The 25,014-nt window shown below is 39.0% G+C and overlaps 3 protein-coding genes across 8 annotated transcripts in view; 2 read left to right on the top strand and 1 right to left on the bottom strand.

Annotated features, from left to right (window-relative positions):
* Window positions 1-1,330: 1,330 nt before the first annotated feature.
* LOC311258799 (AP-1 complex subunit sigma-2) lies at window positions 1,331-19,582 on the top strand. 5 transcript variants are annotated; one of them, XM_084355391.1, is made up of 7 exons: window positions 1,331-1,437; window positions 2,123-2,301; window positions 5,042-5,150; window positions 5,286-5,423; window positions 6,943-6,973; window positions 11,033-11,095; window positions 12,355-13,759. In XM_084355391.1, exons 2-6 carry the CDS (start codon window positions 2,123-2,125, stop codon window positions 11,083-11,085), a joined length of 510 nt encoding a protein of 169 aa, XP_084211517.1. In that variant the 5' UTR covers window positions 1,331-1,437; the 3' UTR covers window positions 11,086-11,095; window positions 12,355-13,759. The 5 variants fall into 5 exon arrangements, with proteins under 5 accessions (XP_084211517.1, XP_084211515.1, XP_084211518.1 ...); XM_084355389.1 differs by lacking the exon at window positions 6,943-6,973; XM_084355392.1 differs by lacking the exons at window positions 6,943-6,973; window positions 11,033-11,095; window positions 12,355-13,759 and adding an exon at window positions 17,093-19,582.
* A 1,739-nt stretch (window positions 19,583-21,321) lies between these two features.
* LOC311258581 (synapse-associated protein 1-like) lies at window positions 21,322-24,326 on the bottom strand. Its single transcript, XM_084354993.1, has 9 exons — window positions 23,975-24,326; window positions 23,738-23,856; window positions 23,581-23,647; window positions 23,412-23,485; window positions 23,153-23,292; window positions 22,854-23,005; window positions 21,901-21,959; window positions 21,623-21,770; window positions 21,322-21,547 (listed from the first exon to the last, which is right to left on the bottom strand). The coding sequence occupies exons 1-9, from the start codon at window positions 24,174-24,176 to the stop codon at window positions 21,420-21,422; spliced, it is 1,089 nt and encodes a 362-aa protein (XP_084211119.1). The 5' UTR covers window positions 24,177-24,326; the 3' UTR covers window positions 21,322-21,419.
* A 43-nt stretch (window positions 24,327-24,369) lies between these two features.
* The window catches only part of shroom2a (shroom family member 2a), a 37,999-nt gene continuing 37,354 nt past the window's right edge, over window positions 24,370-25,014 (top strand). For both annotated transcript variants that reach the window (XM_084354990.1, XM_084354989.1), the window contains exon 1: window positions 24,370-24,939. The gene's annotated coding sequence lies outside the window, so the exon portion shown is untranslated. The remainder of the gene's footprint in view (window positions 24,940-25,014) is intronic.

Genomic DNA, 25,014 nt, shown 5'->3' with positions numbered 1-25,014 from the left:
ATGGGAATGAATCCATCTTATGATCGATGGATCAACAATGTGCATGTAAAGCTGGAAATACTGAAGTTTTGCCTTAAAGGTTCTTTAAAGAACTATGAATATATGAGCCAGAAGCTCATCTTAGTTTAGCTCATCTTAGCTTAGCATAGCACCATCACTTTAACGTTTACTAATGACACATTATACCTAATTTGTTTAATCCCTATAAAAAAGTAAACACAACACATTGGGTCTTTATGGGGTGTTATGTGTTAGTGGGCAGCGGTGGACAGGGAACCAGTTTTTTACACTTTGATATTTTCACAAATTAGTCGCAACATGTGGATTTGTGATTAGTAACTTTGGAAATGCTGGTTGGAAAATTTTTGAATTTTTTTGAAAGCGTTTATAGCTTTTCCAACATTTCCAGTCATTATGCTACGCTAAGCTAACAGGCTCGTTGAAACTTCATACTCATCGTACAGACAGGGATGGTACAAAAAGGATATCAAGGTATGAATCCCCTCATCCAGCTCTGGGCAAGGAAAAGAATGAGCTTGTGTTTAGTCAAACTATCCCTTTAAGCAACAGGTGCTTGATAACTCGACTGAGAAATCACTTGGTTCTCCATTTGCTGTGATGTACACTAATGATTAGTTAGTGAGTGCAGTAATTTTACTGTGAAGAAACAATAACATGGTTCATAAAACATTTATCAAGTAATTGTAAAGGTTAAAAACATCAGTTGCAACTCACCCAAATAATGTTTATAAATGAACCACACAGGATTTATTATTATGAACATCAATTGCAACTTTCCAATAAACAATTGCCAATGAGTCGTTTATAAAGCATCTCACCGCTTGTCAACTGTTAAATAATGTTTAATTAACTATAAGTTTGCCTTTTTAATTAAATATAATTGTTTATTTCAATGATATGATAGATATTATAAAGTCTTACCAAACATATATATGTATTAAGATATGAAAGACCCAGAAGAAAATACTGAGGACATGACCTCAGTGGCCTCACAGCTCTGCATCTAGCTATAATAAACCTACAAATAACTCTTGGTTGTTACACCTATAATTAAACTGTGTAACTGACAGAAGGATAACATACAAAAACACAGTTAAACACATATAAATCAAATATAAATCTCACTAAACACATGAAGAACACAGCCTCTACTTCAATATTCAGCTGGACATGTTTTAATGGGCGTAACCACCCAGCCGCCTGTGGTTTGATTGATGTAAAGGTAAGCCAATCACATCCGCGATATCCAGTTAAAGGGTTGGATGGGCGGGGACTAGCATAACATGTCAGCCAACCAACAGCGTCGCGAGTGCTTGATTGACCAATCAGCGGCTTAATGCCAAGTGGCCGTGTGTGCTTCAGGGGTGGCGTTGTGAGGCTCATTTCTTCAGAGGGGAATACACTGTTGTTTTCAAGGTAAGTAGTTGAGAGTGTGTATTATTTCGTGTTTTATGTCACAATGTGCGGATATTCTCGGTCGCATGTCGTGTTTTTAAAAACAGGCTCGTCGGCGGCTCGACAAGCTAATGCTAAGCGCTAAATAACGGTTGTTGAGGGTACTTCCGTTAGGCTGTTGATAACGGTGGAGAGGTGGTCATTTAATCATGCTGTGGGTTCAACCGGCTTTTGAATTGGTTATTAAAATGGCAGTCGTGTTTTTTTGTTTTGTTTTTGTTGTTTTTTTGTGTTTCAAAGTGTCTTGAATTTAAGACGTGGGATATGTTGTCTCTGGTAAACAGGCTGAATGTGAACATGAAGTGAAAATAGTGCGCTGTTTATCTTGGACACATGGCTGCAGACCACACTGAGCCTCACAACCAACTGACTGCTCCAGATCCACCTGACATTCAGTGATTAAACAGAGTGTTATCATTTTATTAATGAAACCTGATGACATTTAAATGATCCTCAGCCCCTCCCACACTAATAATTGCCTCAATTTGGCTCAAGTTGTCAGAATCAAGTCAAACTCTTGATATCTCCAGTGAAAGTGATGAGATGTCTTCTTTTAAATGCTTTTTTTGCCTCTTTCTGCGGATGCCTTTAACCACCCACTCCTTCCTCAGCTCATCATCTGTTTCCTCTCATCTCCTAATTCCAGATGCAGTTCATGCTCCTGTTCAGTCGACAAGGCAAGCTCAGGCTCCAGAAGTGGTACGTGCCTTTGTCTGATAAGGAGAAAAAGAAGATCACCAGAGAGTTGGTGCAGACGGTCCTGGCTCGAAAGCCCAAAATGTGCAGCTTTCTGGAGTGGAGAGACCTCAAGATTGTATATAAGAGGTGGGTAGGAATGGGACCTGGTTATGAATAAAATGTTTTCTGGTTGAACGCTCGCAGAAAATAATTTTTCACTCTTCCCTGGGCAATTCATAGACCCGTCATTCAGAGACACGGCCCAGTTAGTGGATCCAGAGAGAGGGTGTTGTCAAAGAGACAACGACATCATGACTATGACAAGAAAGAGCATTAATTTTGCCTCATTATATCCTGTTGCTGTGCCAACGGACCGGCAGGCAGACTAAGGGTGAACCCGTGTGACCCAACAGGGACAGACAAACACTGCAAGCACTCGAAGTGCGGACAAGTCAGCGACTTTGCACTATTGCCTAACTACACTAATGTTTCTTTACCTCTAAAATTTAAGTAATTTAAAGTAATTATTCTGCCATTTTCACAAATATGTATATGTTTTTGTGTGTGTTTTCTTGCTTGCAACAATTCAGAGCACTGATTGCATCCTATTAAGGTATTACAGTGTAATTAAATAAGCAATTAGCGTTGCTGCCTCAGGATCTTGTTGTGCTGCAGTAGTCAGAATATATCTCTTTGCACCGTAGCTTTGTGTAGCTTCCAGCTTTCTAACTGTCACTCACATGCCAAGCAAGCAAGAGCTCTTGGATACAGCTGTGTGAGAGTTGATACAAATAAGTCTTTGCTAAAAATTAACAAAACCTTTGCTGAAGGTGAAAAGAAAGAGGTCCAAGAGTCGTAACTCATTTGAGAACATGATTCATAATTGGTTGACGCATTATGATTTTAAGTAGGCAAGAAGGGCCACAAATCCTGTTTCTTTATTGTTTTATTTTTTGGACACGTTAACTCTAGTGAGAAGAAATGAAAATGATAAGCTGTCAGGTCAGATCCACGGGAACAAGCTCTGACCCGGAGCCAGCTGAGTCATATGACACCCAGTGGAAATAGCTTTTAATACAACAAAGACAATAACTGTTGCTGCTGTTTGATGTTAAGACTGAAATGGGATCTGGAAATATGAGATCTGGAGCACATAGTTACAGTAAGGTGTAACGTAACTTGCGTTTGTTGAAAGGAAACACACAGTTACGGTAGGAGCTTTTAATTATGTGCAGCCGTCTCATGTTTCAACATACAGCCTGTCTTCTTGAATGCACACAGCACGTCTAGAGCTGCAACTAATAGTAGTTTTCATTACCAGTTAATTTGTGGCAAATTTGAGTTAATTGATGAATCATTTAGTCAAGATAATGTCAGGAAAAAAGCACTGCACAATTGCCTCTTGTATTTTCCCACATTTCAAGGTGATGTATCCGATTGGCTTGATTTATTTGACAGTAAGTCCCAAATATATTCATTATACTTTCAAATATGACAAAGAAAAGCAGGAAATCCTCACATTTGAGAAGCTGGAAGCAGTGAATGTTTGGCATATTTAATCATTCGACTAATCAATGAATCATCTTATTGTTTCAGCTCAAACATGTCCTCATGAAGACAGGTTGTAGCAATCCAAGTCCTCATAATGTGTACTGTATCTTATCTGGCTGTGTGTCAGAATCCATCTGGGATCAGAGATAAGGCTGAATCCAGTCCCAGTCCCAGACATTTTTGCCAAATCAGACTGCTCTAGTATTTGGAAACAGGGAATTTCCCTCCCATTAAGGCTCTGAGCTCCCTGCCATTAAAACAAATGATATAACCCCTAAAAAGTCATAAACAACATTATGAAAAAAGCCTTCTTTTTTTTTAACAGGCTGCTGAATGCATCATGGAGAAGTGAATTATATCAGGGACTTTCTCCACATGCATTTGCTTTGAAAGGTTTGATCCTGAACACCCTCTTGCTGTATGATTCAGCTCCAGTAAAAGTGCTGTATCATGTCTCTGTGCCACAACAACTAAACAACTGAACTGAACCCTTTGTTTTTCCTGAGCTTGGCTGTGCCTTGCATTGGCTCGCACACAGCAGACAATGATGGAGTGGATCAGGAAAAGATTCAAGAGTATAAAAGAAACATCACTATCGAATGCCGGGAATCGATAACGCCAACAAATTCCAGTCCTGTCTGGTTTGAGACTTTGTTACTTGTCTGTTTGAAATCTCCAACCTTGTCCATTGTGCCCTCCTGCCCTGCTGGCTCTGGGGGATCAACTGACCAGCTCCTTTATTAGCCAATCATCACATGCTTAAAGAGTGCCTTAGGGATTATCAGGGATAAGGAACCGTGGCAGAATGAGGCTTAACTCATACAGCCTTCTGCATCCGGCTTCTGGCTTTTAAATGAATACCCTGTGCACAGTAAACAGCGATTTTTAATAATAACACAGAAGTGCCAACTCAGCACTATTGCAGCCAGCTTGGAGACACTATATATTACTTGGAGATCCTGTCTAAGTGATAAAAATGCACAAAGTCAGCTCTTCTTCTACGTACAACCCCGATTCCTAAAAGAGCTGTGACACTGTGTAAAACATAAATAAAAATAGAATACAATGCTTTGCAAACCCTTTTCGAAGCTATATTTATCTGAATAAAATACAAAGACAAGATATTTAATGTCCAGACTCATGAACTTTATTGGTTTTTATAAATATGCACTCATTGTGGATTTGATATCTTCAACAGATTCCTAAAGAGTTGGGACAGGGACATGTTTACCACCCTTGTCTTTTAGCAACACTCAGTAAGCATTTGGAAACTGAGGACACTAATAGTTGATTTCTCATTCTTGGTTGATATTTGACTTTTGTCGTCGTGTTGCAGATATGCCAGCCTTTACTTCTGCTGTGCCATAGAGGACCAGGACAACGAGCTCATCACACTGGAGATCATCCACAGATATGTGGAGCTGCTGGACAAATACTTTGGCAGCGTAGGTTTCTGCTTGTTCTTTCAAATGTTGTGTATCCATGATGCCATAGTTAATCATATGTTTTGCCAAATGTTGAAACTAGATGTAAGATACTAGTCATTCTTAATGAGTGTTTGTTCATTTTCATTTCAACAGGTTTGTGAGCTGGACATTATTTTCAACTTTGAGAAGGCTTACTTCATCCTGGACGAGTTCCTGCTGGGTGGGGAAGCTCAGGAGACGTCCAAAAAGAACGTACTGAAGGCCATCGAGCAGGCTGACCTGCTACAGGAGGTAAGTCCCCTTATGAACTCAATTTGGAGACTAAAAGTGATTTTATATTACTGCTACTGTTCACTTTCCGTTGTAACTATGTCAACATTTGTGATTTTTCAGATCAAAGTCAGGTGGAATAGAATAAGTTAGAGGAGTGAATCAGAGCATTTTGCACCAGTAATCCTTTGCTACCTGAAGTTGGAAAGATTTCGGTCGGAGTTGTTTCAGTCACTGGTGGTAACATCAAGTACAGTTTAATACTTGTATTGCACTTTGTTTTTATCCATTCAAACAACAACTCGGCCAAACAAAAACTTTTTTTTTGTACATTTGTTGGGTTTTTGGACTTTTTCCTTTTTTAAAAACTCTTATTTTTCCATGATTTAATTAGCAAATTGAAAACTCACAAATTAAAGGTTGGTGGGAACACATTTACTGAGGCTGCTCCCTCATCTTCCAATACTTGCTGCAATATTTAGACTTAATGGACTGTTGTCTTGTTTGACATATTTTTGATGTACGGTCTCGGTCAGCACTAATCTTAGTGTCAATTACGTTGTGTTTCGCTAGTTGAATGTTTTTAATGTGAAGTAACAGCAGTATGAAATGTTGGGTTAGCGTTAGCAGTTCACCTGTAAAGGAGTGAACAGTAAACAGTGAGGTGGACATCACGTAGATAAAACAGTGGAAAACTGAAAAACATGCTGAATCATTTGTGAATCCACCACTAACAATGAAAACTAATATATAGAGAGGTTATCAATTAATTCCAATGCATTGAGTGGCTATTGCAGAAAAAAAGCAGACCACAATACATAGGTTAAAGGTGCAATATGTAAGAATTGACCACCTGTTGAATTCATATCAACTGCTGCTAACTGTAGCTGCCTGTAGCTAGTAAGCTCAGTTCACTCAGCTAGCGGTCATATTAGCTGTTTCTACCTGGGGAGAGTTGGTGTTGTTTACTATATGACTATCACCTCTTGAGATATAAACTTGCTGGAGGCTAGAAAAAAACAGACATCTTTAACGTAATGTTTGTTGATGATTTTACGTCATTTTTCAATGTTTTGGACTAAAATTCTTACATGTTGCACCTTTAAGTCAGACCAAAGTCACTCGGAGAAATGTGGACCTTGTTACTACAAATTAACTTCACCACCTTAACTAGAGTAGCTATAACTACTTTACCCTCTGCTTATAGGGCGTCTTGGCTGTTGAATTTGTCTTTCTTACTCGCCTCACGGCTCTATTGAGTGGAGGGAGGTCACCACGGTGTTCCTCTCTTGCAATTATTTATCTCCCTGGTCAGTGTTGTCCTAAATGTATCTTTAATTTCATTTTCTCCGATGCATGAATACTCTTGATTTATGCAGCCTTTTTTCACCAATGTTTGACATTTTATTTCTTGAGATCCTCTTTTCATTGGCTTCACGATGCTTCACTGTTTTCCATTCTGTTTGCTCAATCCGATCTTGATTTCAGCTGACATATTTTCTCTCTTTGCCTGTGTGTTCTTTGCTATTGTAATTTGCAGAATATAGACTTTCAGATGCGCCTGTTTGCAGGTACAGTTTGTAAAAACCCAGATAACCCTTGCTGTAGTGTTAGATTAGTAGCGTTAGATGTACCTTAGACTCACGAACACACTAAAACCAGCAGAAACAACATACCTGCAACATGTCAAGTGTCAGGAATACATTTTAAAGTTGCGGGTGTGTTTTTTCTGCTTTCCTATTGACTTCAATCATGATTCCTCTGATTCCTTTTCAGTGTCACTAAAACATTGATTTTAATTCTCCACTCTGAAATTTCCAACATATTTTACAGTCTTTTCCGACTGGATTGATGGTTGGAGTGAGGGGAGCTCAAGTTTCTGCCCACAAACAAAGCCTCATTGTCTGCACAGCTGAGACCACACAAACACTTCTGGCCTACATTAGCATTTCATATAGAGGGAGCATAATTACAGTAGCAAAAAAAAAAAAACACAGTGTCACTGCAATTATGATGCTGACCGAAAGCATACTTGGGAGTGCACCAATAAACGCAAGTCACAGCACTGCAGCTGTGTTACAGCTTCAGTACACAAGGAGCTCTGTCACTTAAATTTCTTAAAGACATATATAACTAAAAGCTTAAACATATCATAATTCAGATATTTCTACTTTGTGTTCCTAGAATAACGGGAAATCTTGAATCTGTTCCAGTAGGCATATTTAAGTGAATAACTACTTTATTCTTAAAACCAACACACTGAAAAAGATCTGGTAAAGACAGTTTTTAATCTTGAATACACATAAAATAGGCAGAAACACATATGGTATTTGTCATTGCACAGTAGTCTTGTATACACAGATCTGATCTGTTTCACCAGGCTGATTGGTTTGTTGGACTTGTTTTGCTCAACATTTAGTGTTTATTGAGCCAAAAGGCCACTGCTAATGAGTTCTGGGAAGCAAAATCAGGCCACTGATGACAAACCATTAACATCCATTGAAGAAAGATGCTGTGAACTGTGGAGAACGACCGATACTGGATATCTGAAGAATTATTATTTTCAATTTTTTTACATTTAACACAAAAGAATTTGGCAGAGATTCCTCAAACGTTGTGGTAAAGATGCAAACAAATGCAGGATATTTAGCAGTTTAGCAACTATGGATATAATTTTGCACATTTCCTAATGTGGTCACTGATACAGATATCCTGGCATAAGCCAATCCACCTTATTCTTCCCCCCCACGATACCTTGCACGTAATAACGTAACGAAACCTGCATTTGCCTTGTTAACAGGACACGAGTCCACGTTCCTAGAGCAACTGGTAAGGTTTATCATTTATTCATGAAGATTAAGGTTAGCAACTTTATCCAGCGAATATTACAAACACTATTATAACTGCTTAGCCCACTTAGCTCTATTGCTTCTAAAGCCTTGAAAGTGCAGCTGGTGCATCAGTTATTATCATATTTTGTTACTTACGCTAGTTCTGCTGAGTGCTGGTATCACCCATTATTGTTTCTCCCCAGAAAACTCATGGATATCGCCAATAATAATCTGTTGTTTTGTTCAGTGAACTCTGTATAAATCTAAAGATAAATTCAACCTTTAAAAAAAAGCTACCTCGCTTCACACGGTCGTGCATTTCTCTTTTTCCTGCTGCATCATAGACAGTATGACGTCGGATTAATATTCCCACTGCAGCTATCAGATAGTTTAATTTTGCAGAAGTCCACCTTTAGTCCCATCAGTTTGCTTCTTTTTTATGTTCAATCATAAAACTATTACTTTGCCTTTCTCATTTCTTGATGTGTGATAAATCTGTCTTTATTAATTCTTTCGATAGCCTATGCAGTACTTATGGAAAAGGAGTCATATGTGAGTTTAATAACCCTCATGACTTTGAAATCTTACTCATGTTACCAAACTTGGAACACAAGCAACCCGAAAGTAAGTAATGAAATGAGCAATAAAGTCGCAGAGCAGAAGGATATCCAAGTGTGGCCCATTAACTGTGAGGCAGCTGCTGCCCGGCCAAGTCCATAATCTCTGAGGACAAACTGTGAAGCTTTTCGTTGATTTACAGTCAACAGGACCATCAGGTAGCTGTACTTTACAGAACATACTGTACTGTGATCCTAAAAGGCTTATGGTAAGTTCCTAATGTAGCTTTTTAGTCTTCAAATGTGTGCAGTTACGAAGTGAGGAGCCGTTTTAGTTCATATTTTCACTTTGAAGAAATGGGGTCAAAACCCTCAAGAGTGCCAATCCACGTTTACTCCGAGAGGGAGAGAGAAAGAGGTCTCTGATTGGCTCAATTCTGTATTTGTAGAGCCAGAATGAAGACTGGGGAAGTTTGCCAAATGAGGAGATCTTGTAATGGGCCTAGAGTCCATCCGTGCCTCCGTCCAGGCAATTGGTAACTACTAGACTGGTGCAGTCAGTCAGTCGGCATGGGTTGCCAGTTCTGCGTGCCGTGGACTTCTACCTGCATGTATTACTGTCAGTGTTACTCTCTCTTAACTCTGAGTGAAAAATACATGACACCGTGTAAAGGGTCATCACAGGCATGAACTCAAACTTGAATGTTTAGAACATGTCTGAATATGCTCGCTTTCACTAACAGGCGGTATAATCCAACACTTTATATTTACATCATATTACATTGAAAGATATATTTGAATTTCCTTTGCAACTTATCATTTTTTAATCACAAAGGTCCAGTGTGTAGGATTTAGGGGGATCTACTGGCAGAAACATATTTTGATATTCATAATTGTGATTTCACTAGTGTGTAATCACCTGAAATTCAGAATCGTTGCTGTTTTCGTCACCTTGGAATAAACTGTATCTACAGAGGAGACGCCATGATGCACCGCCATGTTTCTACAGTAGCCCAGAACAGACAAACTTAACACTGGTTTGAGAGAGGGACTTCGTAGGTTCTCTTGCACGCTTGTAAAGGGAGGGATGAGATGAGGGGTATTTAGTTGGTTGCAGCCTGCAACCTCACCACAAGATGCTGCTAAATTCTACACATTGGTCCTTTAATTGGAATTTCACTTGAATTTTCAAGTAAAAAATGTCAAATTTGGATTGTAACTGTTTTCGTGTATAAGTGAAAGAGCTATGCTGCCTGTGTGAAGACGAGCCTGTCGTTTTACTAACAGCACTGAATGAAAACGATTCATTATTCTGTATGTTGGATTGAAATGGTGGAAACTTTTTAATGAATGTTGAATCAGTATTTTGCATTTATTAATATTTATTTTGCAGGTTTTTGTACACGGTACATTGTTTGACCCAAAACGACAATTTTACACAACTATCATCTATCTATTAAGATGTTGAACAAGAAGGATGTGTTAATCTGCCTCAGTACTCTCCCACTCCACTATCACGTTACCCAGACAAGAGTAAATAGTGCTTTTGTTTTGGACTATTTACGGTCATTTTATAATCAACAATCACATCAAATTCAAAAATGCCTACATGTGACTCAGGGAGAAACAATGTAGTAAAGTATTTGAACTTTTAAACGCAACAAAACAATGGTGAGATGCTGAATTTCCACGTTTAGTCAATTTTTCAACATGTGTGAAAGACACAAACACACATATTACCTGAGTCAAAAGATGTCATCATTTAAAAGATCTAAACATAACGTACATAGAGAAAGAAATGCTGTAGGTTGAGTTGGGGGCACATTTGGAAAGAGTGCCTCTGACTTGAAGGCATTAGTAGGTGCATAGTGCTGTGATTACATGGAAAACATGCCACAGGGGATTTGGTCCAAGTTATTTTAATAAGCCTTTAATGAAACACTTCTCAGGAGCTGGCCATTACTTTGGAGCCAGTAAGCAAATCTTCTTTTAGAATAATGATGCCTCTGAAGACCTCCTGCTCCGCTCATCTCAGCAGAGATAAACTGAACATAGACGTCCCAATGAAGAGGGCTTTGTGTTATTGTGTTGGTGCACAGTTAACCTCCTGCTCCCCGAGCACATACTGTAGATGTGTAGATGCTGTAGGTTCCTGAGAGATTTCCCCTTCATCCAAGTTGACCACTGGTGCTTTGCTCTTTTTTTTTTTATTGTTGTCCTTATAAAAGTGTTTACCTCACAGGTGTCATGGTCCCAAATATGGTCTCTGAGTCCTCTGGTCTTTTCCAGAACTAGGCCGGCTGAGGTGATTACTCTGTGTCTGTGGATTTAGGCCGTTCATACCACTAGAGCCCTTTAGTCAGAACTAGTCTCAGTCCTCTAACTGTAAATAACAGTCTGTCTGGTTCTCAGTTCCTGCTGGTTACGCCAGTTTTCCTGGTGTCGTGTCACTAGTTAGTCTCTCCACAGCTGACAATACATGTTTGTGTTGGAAACAAAGCCTGTCGTAGTGTGTTTGTCTTCGTTTTCCATTTATGTGTCACATTTCATCGACCCTGTCCGTTACAAGATGTTTATATGTTTGGATAGTTGACACTTTGACTGTGTGCCCGCAGATAGACTGAATTAGCAGCGAACATTAAACTGTATCCATGTCTGTTAATTGTTCATACGCGGTTAATTAAAATGAAATATTTTACTTTTTTAGTGGAATTTTATATTTTTTCCCTTTACTTATGTAAAACAGACATATGGAAGTCATCTTGAGACATTTAAGATATGAGCTTTATTAAGCTAATCTAATTTTTTCAGCTAAATGTCAAACTGAACAGGTAAAAATAACCACTGTGAGTTTGTTTGACTTTGGCTAAGTAGGGAGAAAAGGCACCTTAAAGACATAGTTTGACATTTTGCAATATATGTTTATTTTTCCTTCTTGTTGAGCGGCAGGGGAGAAGAGTGATACCACTCTCATGTCTGAATGCTAAATATGAACCTACAGCCAGGAGACAGTTAACTTAGCTTAGCATAAAGACTATAAACAGGGGGAAGCAGCTAGCCTGGCTCTGTCCAGATGTGAAGAAGCTCAAATTGACATATAGATCATATTCAAATGGCGGCCGTTTTCACACTCTGGATGGGAAGCTCAAATGCTGGTAAATTGTTATGCAACAAAATGTTAACATGGTAATTAGTGAGCTTTAGAGGTGCTGATAGGTCTTTTTAATCTTTAGACAGAGCCAGACCAGCGGTGTCCCCCTATTTCCAGTCTGTATGCTAAGCTAAGCTAAGCTAAGCTAAGCAACTCCTGTCACTAGGTTCATATTTCTGATACAGACATGAGAATGATATGCATCTTCTGGTCTAACTCTTGGCAAGAAAGTGAATAAGTGTATCCAAACCTAAAATGATTCCTCTTATAGATAAAGGTGGAACAGTGGTGAAAATAGTTAGTCTGAAGTGATCCCTCCAGTTTGTTGCACTGTCTCCTGCATGTCCTGTGAACGTCTGTATGAGGCTCAATGTTGCCTTGTTTTCTAAGCTGTATGCGTTTCTCTCCCCCAGCCCCGTCATGAGTACTTTACTGTGCCTGTGTACTGATTGGCTGCCATCGCTGCTGCTGCTGCTGCTGCTGCTGCTGCTGCTATCCACCCTGCATGCTGAGCTCCTCAGTGCTGCCTGGCACCTTTCTTTCTGCCCTCTGAGCACCTGTCATTGTCATTGGTCACGGGGTGTAACAGTACTCTCAGCTCACTATTCAGTTCGATAAATGACAGTCATGATAAGATATTGTCACAATATTAAAAATAAACCAAAAACTGCGGCAAACAATGATAACATTTATGCTTGATTAGGCATTCTCTTGATTAGGCAACTGAATTTGGTCATCAATATGTTTATTTATAATATATAATTTATTTAACGGTGAAATATTGTTACATGCCTGTCATTCATCCATTTATTATTGGTTTCAATGCACCCGTTGAACACCTCTTTATTATTACCACTGTAAGGTTGCATCAGTGCCATTATGAGCCAAAAGTATGCAGAAAATCTTTAACTCAAAGTCCACCTATTAGATTTTCTCCAGACCTTTCAACAACATGGCCTTCATCAGAGAAGGGACATGATGTTGGTACAAACTCTCATACTATGTGTGGATAGTCTTCCCCATGTCGTGCACAAATGTGTCTGACTGTCTGAGTATTTAAGTGTAAACACTAAAAATTCTTGTATTACTCAACGCAGATATCAAGCTCATTACCTCCACATTTTTTAAAAGTTATTATTATGTCCAAGAGGTGTTCATCCAGTCATTTATATTTTTTATCTTTATTGTTTCCCTCACTGGTCTTGTTTTTGTGACTGAATTCCCGTTACGTCAGCCATGGGTGGGACGTGAATGCATTTGAAGTCATGTGTTTCCTGTTCTGGTGGATTTGTTTTTTTATCTTTTCACTTCAAATAACAATAACAAACAACAATATATGTATTTGAATCTTAGGTGTTGCTGTGATTTCTAGGAGTTGTTGTTATACTTATTAAAACTAGAACTAACCCGTGTTCAGACCATAGCACCGTAGACCATTTTTAATTTTTTTTAATTATTTATAGATTCTGGTTATTTCCTATTAGAAATAAATAAATAAATAAATATATTCCAAAAAGCCTGTTCTCAAGGTAAGTGGTGTTCGTGGGATTAATGCTGAATAAATATTAGTTTTTGCATTGATTAACTAAGGGCTCTGATTATAGACATTTAAACTCACTTTAAATAATTAGCCATACAAATTCTTCATGTATTTTAAATGCACACTGAGCACTTAAAATGTTTTATATGATCTGTTGCTGTTTATTTGTGTCCTACTAAGAAATATAGACCGTTCTGATAAATAGAGGATATTTTTTATCAATGTATATAATAGATACAATGAATAAACTGTTTGTGATTCTTTGTGAATCGAGCACACTGGTGTTTCTTCTTTACTATAACTGATGGATTATTGTGTTTTTCCCACGTGACACCTTCAAGGTTCAGACAGACATGTACTAATTTAGTTTTTACTGCAGCTGTTTTCTTCCATGTTGCAATCAACCCCTCACTACCGAATGGTGCTAAGCTCCATTTGCTTTGCAGATGAAGATGTTTAGACCACATAATAGGCGACAAGGGATTCAGCAAAATGTACCCCGGGAGCGAAAAGTCTATAATTGGTGAATAATACATAGTTTATATTTTAAGATTGGGGCAGAACATCTTGTACTGGAAATGAAATGACACTTCTGGAGTTACTGTGTGGATGTGGGTTGTTTTTCTCCTCTTACATAAAAAAAAGATTTCTGTCTCACTGCTCTGATGCAACTCCTCTCTTTACTTTGTGCTGAACCTTGTTTTAGGATGCCAAAGTAAGTGCTTCTCTTTCTTTCTGCCACATGCCACCCGCCCTGATGTTTGCTTGTATAATGTCTTTTTTATGATTTGTGACACATTAGCTAAGTGCACCATGAACCAAAAAATGATATATCAGACAATAGGTTAAAGTATGCAGCAAAAAGAGACTCTTCTCACAGCTGACATTGTGACATTAATGATGGCTGCATTCCATTCTGGTGACCCAGTTCCAGGCCTCTGGTATTGTACATGCTCGATCACTGATAATGGGTAGCTAGGACTAAATTGCATGAAGCCGTCATTAATGTTATTACGCTGTTCAAAAAAATGAAGGGAACACTTAATCGTCGCAGTATAACACCAAGTCAGTTAAACTTAAGGGATATCAAGTGATTGTGAATCAGTTCCAGCTGCTTTGGTGCAATGAAAGTGACAACAGGCGCAATGGAGAGGCAAAAGCAAGACAACCCCCCAAAAGGGAATGGTTCTGCATGTAGTGTTTGTGTTCTGTTATTGTTCTCGTCAATACTGGTAGCATGGGGCGGTACCTGCAGCACAATCAGGCTGCACAGGTAGGCTAGCTCCTCCAGGATGGCACATCCATACGTGCGGTCGCAAGAAGGTTTGCTGTGTCTCCCAGCACAGTCTCAAGAGCACATAAGAGATAACAGGAGACGGGCCGTTACAGGAGGAGAGCTGGACGGGGCCAGAGAAGGGCATCAACCCAGCAGCAGGACCAGTATCTGGTCCTTTGTGCAAAGAGGAGCACTGCTAGAGCCCTACAAAATGACCTCCAGCAGGCTACTGGTGTGCATGTTTCTGACCAAACTGTCAGAAACAGACTCCATGAAGTTGGCATGAGGGCCCGACGTCCTCTTGTGGGACCTGTGCTCACAGCCCAGCACCGTGCAGCTCGATTGGCATTAGCACACCAGAATTGGCAAGTCCACCATTGGCGTCTCGTTCTCTTCACAGATGAGAGAAGATCCACACTGAGCACATGTGACTGGCGTAAAAGAGTCTGGAGACGCCGTGGTGGACATTATGATGCCTGTAACATCATCTAGCATGACCAGCTGGGTCAGTGATGGTCTGGGGAGGCATATCCTTGGGGGGTCGCACAAACCTCCATGTCATAACCAACGGTACCCTGACTACTGTTAGGTACCAGTATGAAATCCTCAGAGCGACCGTCAGACTTTATGCTGGTGCAGTGGCACCTGGGTTCCTCCTTGTGCAGGACAATGCCCGGCCTTATGTGGCCAGAGTGTGCAGGCAGTTCCTGGATGACGAAGGCATTGATGCCATTGACTGGCCCTCTCATTCCCCTGACCAAAATCCAATTGAGCACCTATGGGATGTTATATATGTATGCCACCAAGTACCGCCACAGACTTTCCAGGATCTCACTGATGCAGGTCTGGGAGGAGTTATAAAATTCACTCAAGTCGGATCAACCTGTGATTTCAACTTTTTACTGTGATTTTTGCTGTTATTTTGAATCCAGCCCTCAGTGGGTTGATGACTTTGGTTTCCATTGACCATTGTTATGTAATTGTTCTCAACAATGTGCATCAGTAAAGATTTTCAACTTGAATAATTAGTTCATCAAAGATCTGGTGTGATTAGTGTTCCCTTCATTTTTTGAGCAGTGTATTTACACCTGCACTTTTTTTTTTTACTTTGACAAGACAAAACGTCTGCTGTGAATATTGTCAGTTGATGCACTTCAGGTCATCTGTCTTTCATTTGGTTTTAATCTGTTTGCACATATACGAAATTATAATAAATATTGATTAATACAGCTTTAACAACTAATTTCATTATCATATCACAAAATATTCATGCAGAATTTGGAGGGGGACCTGAACTACAGAGTTGTAGTTTCTCACTAACAAGCACCCCTTTCATTTTACTTCCATTAAGATTTAATTTGAACATAAATTTCTTCAAAGGTACCCTGTGGAGCTTTTAACCACCGGTAGCACCATAGAGCAATGTAATTACTAGGAGAGTCCCTGTTTTGTTTTTACAATACACAAGAGCATTTGGCAGGTGTATTATACTCTGGCATCCACTGATCAACACCTTTCCAAAAGTTTTAAAGGGAGAAAATGCATTCAACACAAAGGCCTCAAAGACACACACAATTGTGTTTTGGTGACAAATGTAAACACATTTTGTTGACAAGAAAGCAACACAGGGCACCTTTATATTTAACATCTCATTGCATATAAAACATTTCACATAATGTAGTTTTATATTTGCAAAAAAATTAAAGTATCTGATATTAAATGTACTGCATTTTTCTAATGATCAAATTTACAAATGCACTGCTTTGGCTCTAAAGCAGCGTGCAATCTGCAAGTAACTAGTAACTTAAGTTATCAGATAAATGTAGGGGAGTAAAAGTACAATATTTGCCTCCAAAATGTAGTGGAGTGGAAGCATTAAGTACCAGAAACTGGATATACTCAAAGTACAAGTACCTCAAAATTGTACCGAAGCACAGCACTTGAGTAAATGTACTCAATATGTTATCATATAAATGTAATTTAATGTATTAATTTTATTCAGTGTTAGTATAAAAATATTGATTTACACAACTTTAACAACTTTTTACAGTATTGAACAAATACTGATTCAGAACTTGGAAGGTGGACTTTTGGACTGAATGGTTAAACATGTCTGTGAACTACAACTACAACTACAACTACAACTACTGTTCTGACATTACATCAGTTCAAACGTGACCTCCCTCTGTGTGTGTGTGTGTGTGTGTGTGTGTGTGTGTGTGTGTGTGTGTGCATATTTGAGTAATGCTGTCATTGTTAAAATCTGCTGTAATCAGTGTAGCTGGTGTGTAGCTCGATGAGCTCTTCACTGGAGCTGTGGTTCCTCTCTCTCCAGGATGCAGAGACCCCGCGCAGCGTGCTGGAGGAAATTGGACTGACATAAACATACACCTCCTCTTCATCATCATCATCATCATCATCCACTTGCCACAAACTCCTTCATCTGCCAGCTACTCTGCTGTATGTAGCTGCTAACAACTCCAGTTTACCTTTGAGCACACTCAATCTCACAATCACACACACACACACTGTGTTACACAACTCTGCCTTTGTTTTCTACTTTCTTTCTGAGACAAACAATGTAGCACTGTTTTGGTATTTCCTACCGAGTTATTTATTTATTCATGTGTGTGATAACGTTAACTGTTACCAAGGAAAACAGGAACACAGCATCACAATTAAGGTTGTTTTTAAATGTTTTTGCTGCTTATCAGTCCACACAAAGATGCTGTACTGAGTGAACTGCTTGTTTTTCGATTTGACCAAAGCTGATGAGATCACTCTATTCTGTAAAGTATATTTAGTGAACTTTAATGACCTGTACTACAAATGTGCTATACAAGAGTTATAGAATAGAATATATTGTAAAGGGAAGTCAAAAGTATTACATTAACAACACCAAAGAGTCTATTAGTTTCTAATGGCAGGATCCCACTTAATGTTGAATGCCTTAAATGCTGACGGATGTTGAATCATTTTAAATGCGTTGAACGCCACTGCAATGTAGTGGGTAAATACACTGGATTTATTTTATTTATGTAGTGTGTGGAAGAACTAAATATCTTCCTTTTCTCCGTGTGTACTACTGTGCTTCTCTATTAATTTATTTGGGATTAAAGTATTTTACTAGAACAAAGATAATCCAGTCTCTTAAAACATGAAATCAGTGCTGTCTAGGCTAAATTAAAAGGTGTTAATTATAACATTCAGCCATTAAATGTAGCATCCCATCTCCCCCCTTCAGTTGCATTCATGCCACAACACTGTTGTTCCAATCATCCGCCCCCTCAGGTGGTTGCCAGTTTGTTGCACTACTTAACGTCGCTAACCCTAGCTAGCTAACGTTAACATGGCTAACGCTAGCTAGCTAATGTTAAGGCTGTTTCACTTAAAGCTGTGTCAATTATTTTTTGTCCACAAGATGGCAGAAAACGCCAAAGCAGGCTGATAAACACACTGCCGTTAAAATGTGTCGCCTTACAAGGTTATTATCAACACCATGTTAGCCAACAGTCAGCTACTAGCGCATCATCATCATCCCATCTCCACCTGCAGAAGTGCACTATTCCCTCTCCTGTAGCTCTGGTTGTGATCTCCATCGACATCTGAGAAACATCTGGATCTTTACCTGCTAAATGTGTGAAGTCACCCCTTTCACTTAATCTGCCATGATAATTATAGGTGCAATATGTAAGAATTGGCCCTGTGCTCAATTCCAACTCAAAACAAACAGAGGGCAACATATCACTGTAGTTACTGCTAACTGCTGCTGACAACTGTAGCCGTCGTTAGCTATTTAGCTCAGTTAGCAATGCGGCTAGCGGTCTGGAATGTAAGCTCAGAGCACCAGGACAACACAATACATAGACATCATTTAACAAAACTATTATTCCTACACATTGTGTTGGTAATTACATTTTTTTAATGTTTTCAGCTAAAATTCTTAAATGTTGCACCTTTAAAAACTACTGATAAATGCAGCTTTAACTGTAGATCAGAGATTCATTGAAATATGTGTGATTGACTTAAGAATATGGGAGATGTGAGACAGATAAAACAGGAACATAGTGCTGGAAAAAAAACAGTTTTTCTTTGTATATAGTGTTGATATCTAGTAACAAACCAGTGCTAATCATACAGATCTCTGACCATTGTGACAATTTAAAGCTGAGGCACTTCCACCAGAGTATTTACAACAACACAGTCTACTCTTTTAAAGCCGTTTCACTGTCTAACCCACACTGATTGTGTTTTAATATTCAAAAGACAAAAACAAGGAAGATTTGGCCTTTGACAGCCACTCGTGACAAAATGTACAGCATGTAAACTTCCTATTTACTACTGTGACTCTGGAAAAAAAGACTAAATAGCAATAGTGTCATAAACAGTAGCAGAGTATTAACATTTTTTTTCTTATTTATTTTTAGACTACAAGAAGTTTCCAGACACGTAAAATGCCTTTGACACAGAACTGTACAAACACGATAAAATGGCAATCTTTTGTGTATTTTTACTTTCATGTTAAATATTTTTTCTTCTTTTTGTGGATTTTCCTTTTTGCAACTACTTCTATATATATCACTGTTGTTTGACATGTTGAAATCTGTTCCTATTAACACTTTTATATAACTTAAAACAAGCATTTTCATGTATTATTCATTCTGTATGATGTACTGTGACTCAGAGGTGTGACTGATGGCATTCTCTGCTGTGTATTGGTGGGTACAGTACTGCTGCAGTATCTAAAGAATTAAAGGAGGATGGTTATGTTTTCCTGTTAAGTTAAGCAATAAAGAGTACTCTAGTGGCAGAGAAGCTGTACTGTCACAAACAACTTGTTTCCTCTCCTTCTGTTCTCCGCTGGTCACACAAAGCACATGAGGAGGGATCTGCCCAGTTTTAGTGACATGAAGAGTAAATGTGTCTCAAAGTGTTGTTATACATTTACTGGGACATGTAAAACTAAGCTCGGTGTGCATGACAGGTTGACAGAAACCTGTATCCAAACTTAACAGCATCACAAGAAGAAGGAAAAGACAACACGTTTCAGATAATAAATGTTAAGGTTTAATATAAATGTAGAAACACCACACTGAAGTGCTGCGGCAAGTATAAACGCAAAGACAAAGACAGATGATTTTTGGGTCGATTTTCCTGAATCATTTGTGGTGTAAACAGGAAGAGCACAAAGTTGGTTCAGACTGGCACGTCTCCACAAACTAGTAAACAGGAGCTAAACAGCATCTACATTATATGTGTGCATGTGGAGACAATGCATTTGAATATATACATATATATGTTCAGTCATCCATTTTATCATCTAACTAACAATTAAGTAATCTCTGTTGAGTTCTCAAGAAAGCTGCAGGCAGCATTACTGGAGGTATTTATGTCTATTACATGTATGACATAGACTTTGTATTACAGATTTAGATTCTATTCCATAATGCACTGTTAACAGATTTTTCAAAGTTGTATTAAAACAGGCAGCCACATTATCTGCAGGCAGCACAGCATCATTTCCACGTATAAAAAAAGATTTGGCTCAGTCGTAGGAAACATTTTCTTCAAAAATATACTTTTCTGTCATGAAATCCTCCCCCGAAGGAAAACATCACCCGACTCGGTTCAGACAACTGACATCAGTGAGGCGATTACAATTATGTAACATTTCTGCATTAAAGTGTCTAAAAATGACTTGACCTTTAATATATATTTTATAGAGTTGTGTATTTACATTATTCCAGATGTTTCCAATAATGTTTAAACCACGAGAAAAATCTGTGATTTTAGTCGAGCTAACAGAGTTTCAGTTGAACGTCGGTTGTTGTAATTTTCGGGGAAAACACCACATGATACGTCAGAGAATGAGAAAGTAATTCACCAACGTGACTACACATAACATGAATAAAACTTTAACACATCGCCTCTTCTATGAACATGTCTGCACATATATTTTTATTGGCATGGGTGGTTGTTTATCAATGAGGACAACACTTCACACGATCCCACACTACGTTACGACGTTATCAAACTACAGATTTTGTTTTTATTTTAATTTACAAATGAACAGTTTTAAAGAAATACAGTAAACATTGGTTTTCCTACTATAGTCCATTTCAGTCTGGTATGCTGAGAGGTTTTTGGTGGCTGATGTTAGCTAACTATAGCAAAATTAAGGTCTTTAGTGATGTGTAGCAGACAAAGCTGAGTCAGTTTGATAAACTTGTGACTCTTGTCTATTTATGCTACCACTGTGCTTTTGCTTGACTGTGTTTTAGGCATTTACTATCGGTGTGTAATTTCCACTTTTGGCAACAGAGGCAGTCATTCAGCAAAAAACAGTCTCGCTTTAATTCTTGAGGCCTGAGTCTGACGCTACTTTTCTGTGTTCACATTATCACAATCTGAACTCGAGATGCAGGACGACATCACCTTTTCCTTTACCCGCTGGAGACATTACTAAATATTTACTCATAAACCTTTAAACAGAAACAGCTCACTGAAATGTAAATGATTATCAGCGGTATTTCTCTGTCTTGAGAGTTATTCGAGGACACGTACTGTAATGAATTACTTCCGTGGGAGCATCTTAATCTGTAGTCATGTGCTGTTTCTGACCTTCAAACAGTTAAGCCTGGAGGAGCTGATGTAGGTGCGTCCTAACTGTCCTCCTTTAGCATATCTTCAATCTCCTTGTCCCAGTTGTCATCGCGGTTCTCATTATCATCCAACACGTCGTACTCCTGAAGTTCCTCCTGCAGCTCCCTCTCCCAGTCAGGAGTCTCCTCTGAAAAACACAATGTTGAGTCACTCATTGAACTCCAGTCATTACATAACAACCCAGTGAAATCAAAAGACTTACCCTGGTGTGCGTTGGGATCTTCCCTCTTCTTGTCCAGCACCAGCTGTTCCATTTCTTTGCGTAGGTCGTCCTCATTTATCTTGCATGAGTCAAAAGCATCACTCACAAATTCAGACACAGGCGGGCTGGTGGAGATCTCCTCCTCATCCTTTCATAACAGGAACAGAAGGAGGTCAGACTCTAACTACACCCATTTTAGTACGATTACTGCTTTATGATGAATTTATTATGGTTTTTTATTTATTTATGGATTTTATTCTTTAAGTGCAGAGTCTTACCTCGCTTGTCTTTGGTTTGGTGCTGCGGATGGCTGGGGGAGTTTTCTGTTTCACTACATCTGCAGAAATAATTTTATTTGATATATATTCAAAGAACATTGGTCAATTATATATTGGTGGTATTTTTGGAAGCTCCAGGGAGATATCTGACAAATATAAAATCCCTCAATCTCATTTGTTCCGTTATTTCCCGGGGAGACATTTCCTGGTGCTATTTTGCAAAATATCCCGACAAAATCAAAAGGGTTAATATCTCAAATAAACCTAATTATAATCATAATAGCTGAAACTACCATTACCAAAATCAAAGCTGGTTGGGAAAAAGAACTTAATTTAAACATACCGGATTTACTTTGGAGTCAGGCCTTAATTAGGATGAATAAAAGTTAATCATGCACCAGATTAAGTCTATTACAATTCAAGGTATTACATGGCTTACACTATTCTAACTCTAAAATGTATCCAAATGTATTGGATATCTGGAAGAGATGTCACAACACTCCAGCAGTCATCTGTATGTCACATGATTGTGCTTTCCTCGCTTTTTTTGAGAATAAACATAATATACCAGAAGTATATTGAAAAAAAGATCAAAAATTGTGATATTCACACTTTCTTAATAACATTAATAGTGCAGAGTAATCATATTTTTCTGACTCTTGGTCTTCACTCTGCTATCAATATGGATGAACTGATACACATATTTTAATTAACAATTTGACTGATAGCCGCTATAATTGGAATTTTTTGTTGCCGTTTATTTTGTTTTGGTTGTTATTCAGTCGCCTTTTTGTACCAGAGAAACAAAGAAATCTGATTTCTAAACACAAATAACTGAACCGTCTTAAAGTCTTTGAGGAGCACGATCATACAAAGGTATGACACGGCCCACTATCTATGAATGCTTTTGTGTGTGACATTGAAATAAAAAAACACAGAAATCATAGTCGTACCCTTTTGGTGAACACCCTCAGGACCGGTGCCAGTTTTCTCCACGTCTCTCCGCTCAGCAGCCTGCTGTGCCGCCAGAGCTGTGAGCTGAGCCGACTGTTTTATTAAGGACACGCGGTAGAAGTAATTCTTCCAGAAAACTTCTTCTTTCACCCTAAAAATTAATGACACGGAGGAACAGGCAGTCATCTCTGCAGTGGAATAAAATATTTCTGTTTTTTAATAAACCCACTCTCGTGCGGGGATGCTCGTGATGAAAACACAGGACAAAGTATTATGCGAGTGTCAAAAACAGTCTCACTGTTTGGGGACCAGATGGAAGCGCATCTTCCGAAGGAGCTCATCTTCCTCCAACATCACCATGGCGACTGGATACATTTGCTCGCAGTCGAATTGAAATTGCACCCCAGCAGGAGGATCTCGCAAAAAATTTCTCTTGTCCTGTCGCCAAATAAAGCAAAACAATAAAGCCACATTTGTCATGAAAAAAGATTATTGATGCACACTATCTTTCTATATAAAAAGAAACATTTGATAAAAAAAAACGGAGCCAAACTCACAGCTGAGAGAGCTAAAATCTGTTGCTGTATGGTCTCCTCTCCGTTATAACCAACCCATGGTGGCACAGCAGCACCTACAAACAATGCAAACTAGCCTGTAGTCACTGTATTGTACTTACATACCATGCATACATACTAAATATATAAAAACATACTGCTCAGTACTTACCGGGCTTTCTCGCTTTGTTCTCCTGAACAAACCTTTCTTGTTCTTTCTGGAAATCACCCAAAATGGTCTGAAGGAAGAAAACATATCAACAAAGTTTTGTAGAAATAAGAAGAAGGTGAAAGCAAGTAAATTAAGACAGACATCATCATATATCTACCTTATCAATAATCCCATTTATCTTGCCCTCCTCCACAGTTTTCTTTAGGGTTTGTGCTGTTTCAACGACGGACTCGGACAGTTTCTTCGAGGCGCTGCTGGCGAAATTATAAATGTAACCTGAAAAGAAGTATAACAGAGATTACTGACGTTACACGGATCATATAGCTGCAGTAAAGCGACCAAACAAAGTCTCCCATTACAGCTACACTACTTCATCAACTTTTACCAGACTTACCACTGAAGCCCTTAGCTTTCTGAAGAAGCTGAGTCGGTTGAGCATCTCCCTCAGCAGCACAGGCCTGCTCGCTCTCACCACCAGCAGTCTGTTTGTTTATGTCTTGATTCTGGTCTTCACCAACAACAACAGACTCGCCTTCCTGTTTAACTTGGCCATTTTCGTTTTCTCTTCCAAGCCAGCTGCCCCAGTTCTTAAACATACTTCAGATGTAACTCACAGGAACTTATTTAACATGCTCTAATCGCGACGTACTCCGCTTTGTTTGTCACTTTTCTGAGAGCTTGAAACTAAAAACTACACTGGTGGCTGGTGACGTTTTCAACATTAAACCACTTCCGCGAATCGCTGAAGTTTGGCCCTCTCGGACACCCCGTCTAACCCTGAGGGGTTGTCATGGAAACGCACGCGCTCCCCCTCGAAACTTCAGTTAGCTAAATTAATAGTTAGCTTACTAAATAGCGAATAACTGTGGTTAAGCTATGTCCACCGCTACACGTAATATTGTTAAAGTGTCATCCATGAGGTTAGGATACACAACTCTCAGCAGGTAGTTAAAAGTTTGTTTTTTTAGGGGGAAATATGACCTTTCTTGCTAGCTAACGGTAGGTGGCACGCTTGCGCTGCGTTTCCCTCCACTTGTTATCCCTGTTGTCCATGGATGGAGCTAGGTTAGCTTAGCTAATTTAAACTCTCCTGAGTGTGTCAGTGTGTCGTTCTCGGCTTGTGTCATGAAGTAGGATACGGACTGAAGTGCTGCGTTGAAAACAGTGGAAACTCTCAGTTGTTTTCCCCGCCGAAGCCGCTCGCACAACTAGCGAATTATTAAAAAAAAAGTGATTTCATTGGAAGAAAAAAAGGTTTCAAAAAGATGAAGTATGTGTAACGTAAACCTGGGATATAGCTGCGTGCCACCCGGACGAAGCTCTCTTGTTCACCGGTTTATCCAGAAGTTGGATTCCCAGGTAAGGTCAGCCTTTTAAGATGAGTTTGTGATCATTTTTTGAGAAAGCTAAGGCCCGCGCTGAGTTAAGCAGTTA

The sequence above is a fragment of the Pagrus pagrus genome (assembly GCF_965226575.1).
Source record: "Pagrus pagrus genome assembly, chromosome: 6".
NCBI classification, from domain to species: domain Eukaryota; kingdom Metazoa; phylum Chordata; class Actinopteri; order Spariformes; family Sparidae; genus Pagrus; species Pagrus pagrus.
The sequence above is the reverse complement of the archived record's forward strand: the minus strand, read 5'-3'. Positions and strand labels throughout refer to the sequence as shown.

Coding starts and splice junctions, on each gene's coding strand:
- LOC311258799 (XM_084355389.1), top strand. CDS start 2,123: ATGCAGTTCATGCTCCTGTTCAGTCGACAAGGCAAGCTCAGGCTCCAG. Junction 5,151..5,285: donor TGGACAAATACTTTGGCAGC/GTAGGTTTCTGC, acceptor TCATTTCAACAG/GTTTGTGAGCTGGACATTAT. Junction 11,096..12,354: donor CCAGAACTAGGCCGGCTGAG/GTGATTACTCTG, acceptor TCTCTCCCCCAG/CCCCGTCATGAGTACTTTAC.
- LOC311258581 (XM_084354993.1), bottom strand. CDS start 24,176: ATGTTTAAGAACTGGGGCAGCTGGCTTGGAAGAGAAAACGAAAATGGC. Junction 23,486..23,580: donor GAACAAAGCGAGAAAGCCCG/GTAAGTACTGAG, acceptor CATTGTTTGTAG/GTGCTGCTGTGCCACCATGG. Junction 23,006..23,152: donor TTCCATCTGGTCCCCAAACA/GTGAGACTGTTT, acceptor ATTAATTTTTAG/GGTGAAAGAAGAAGTTTTCT.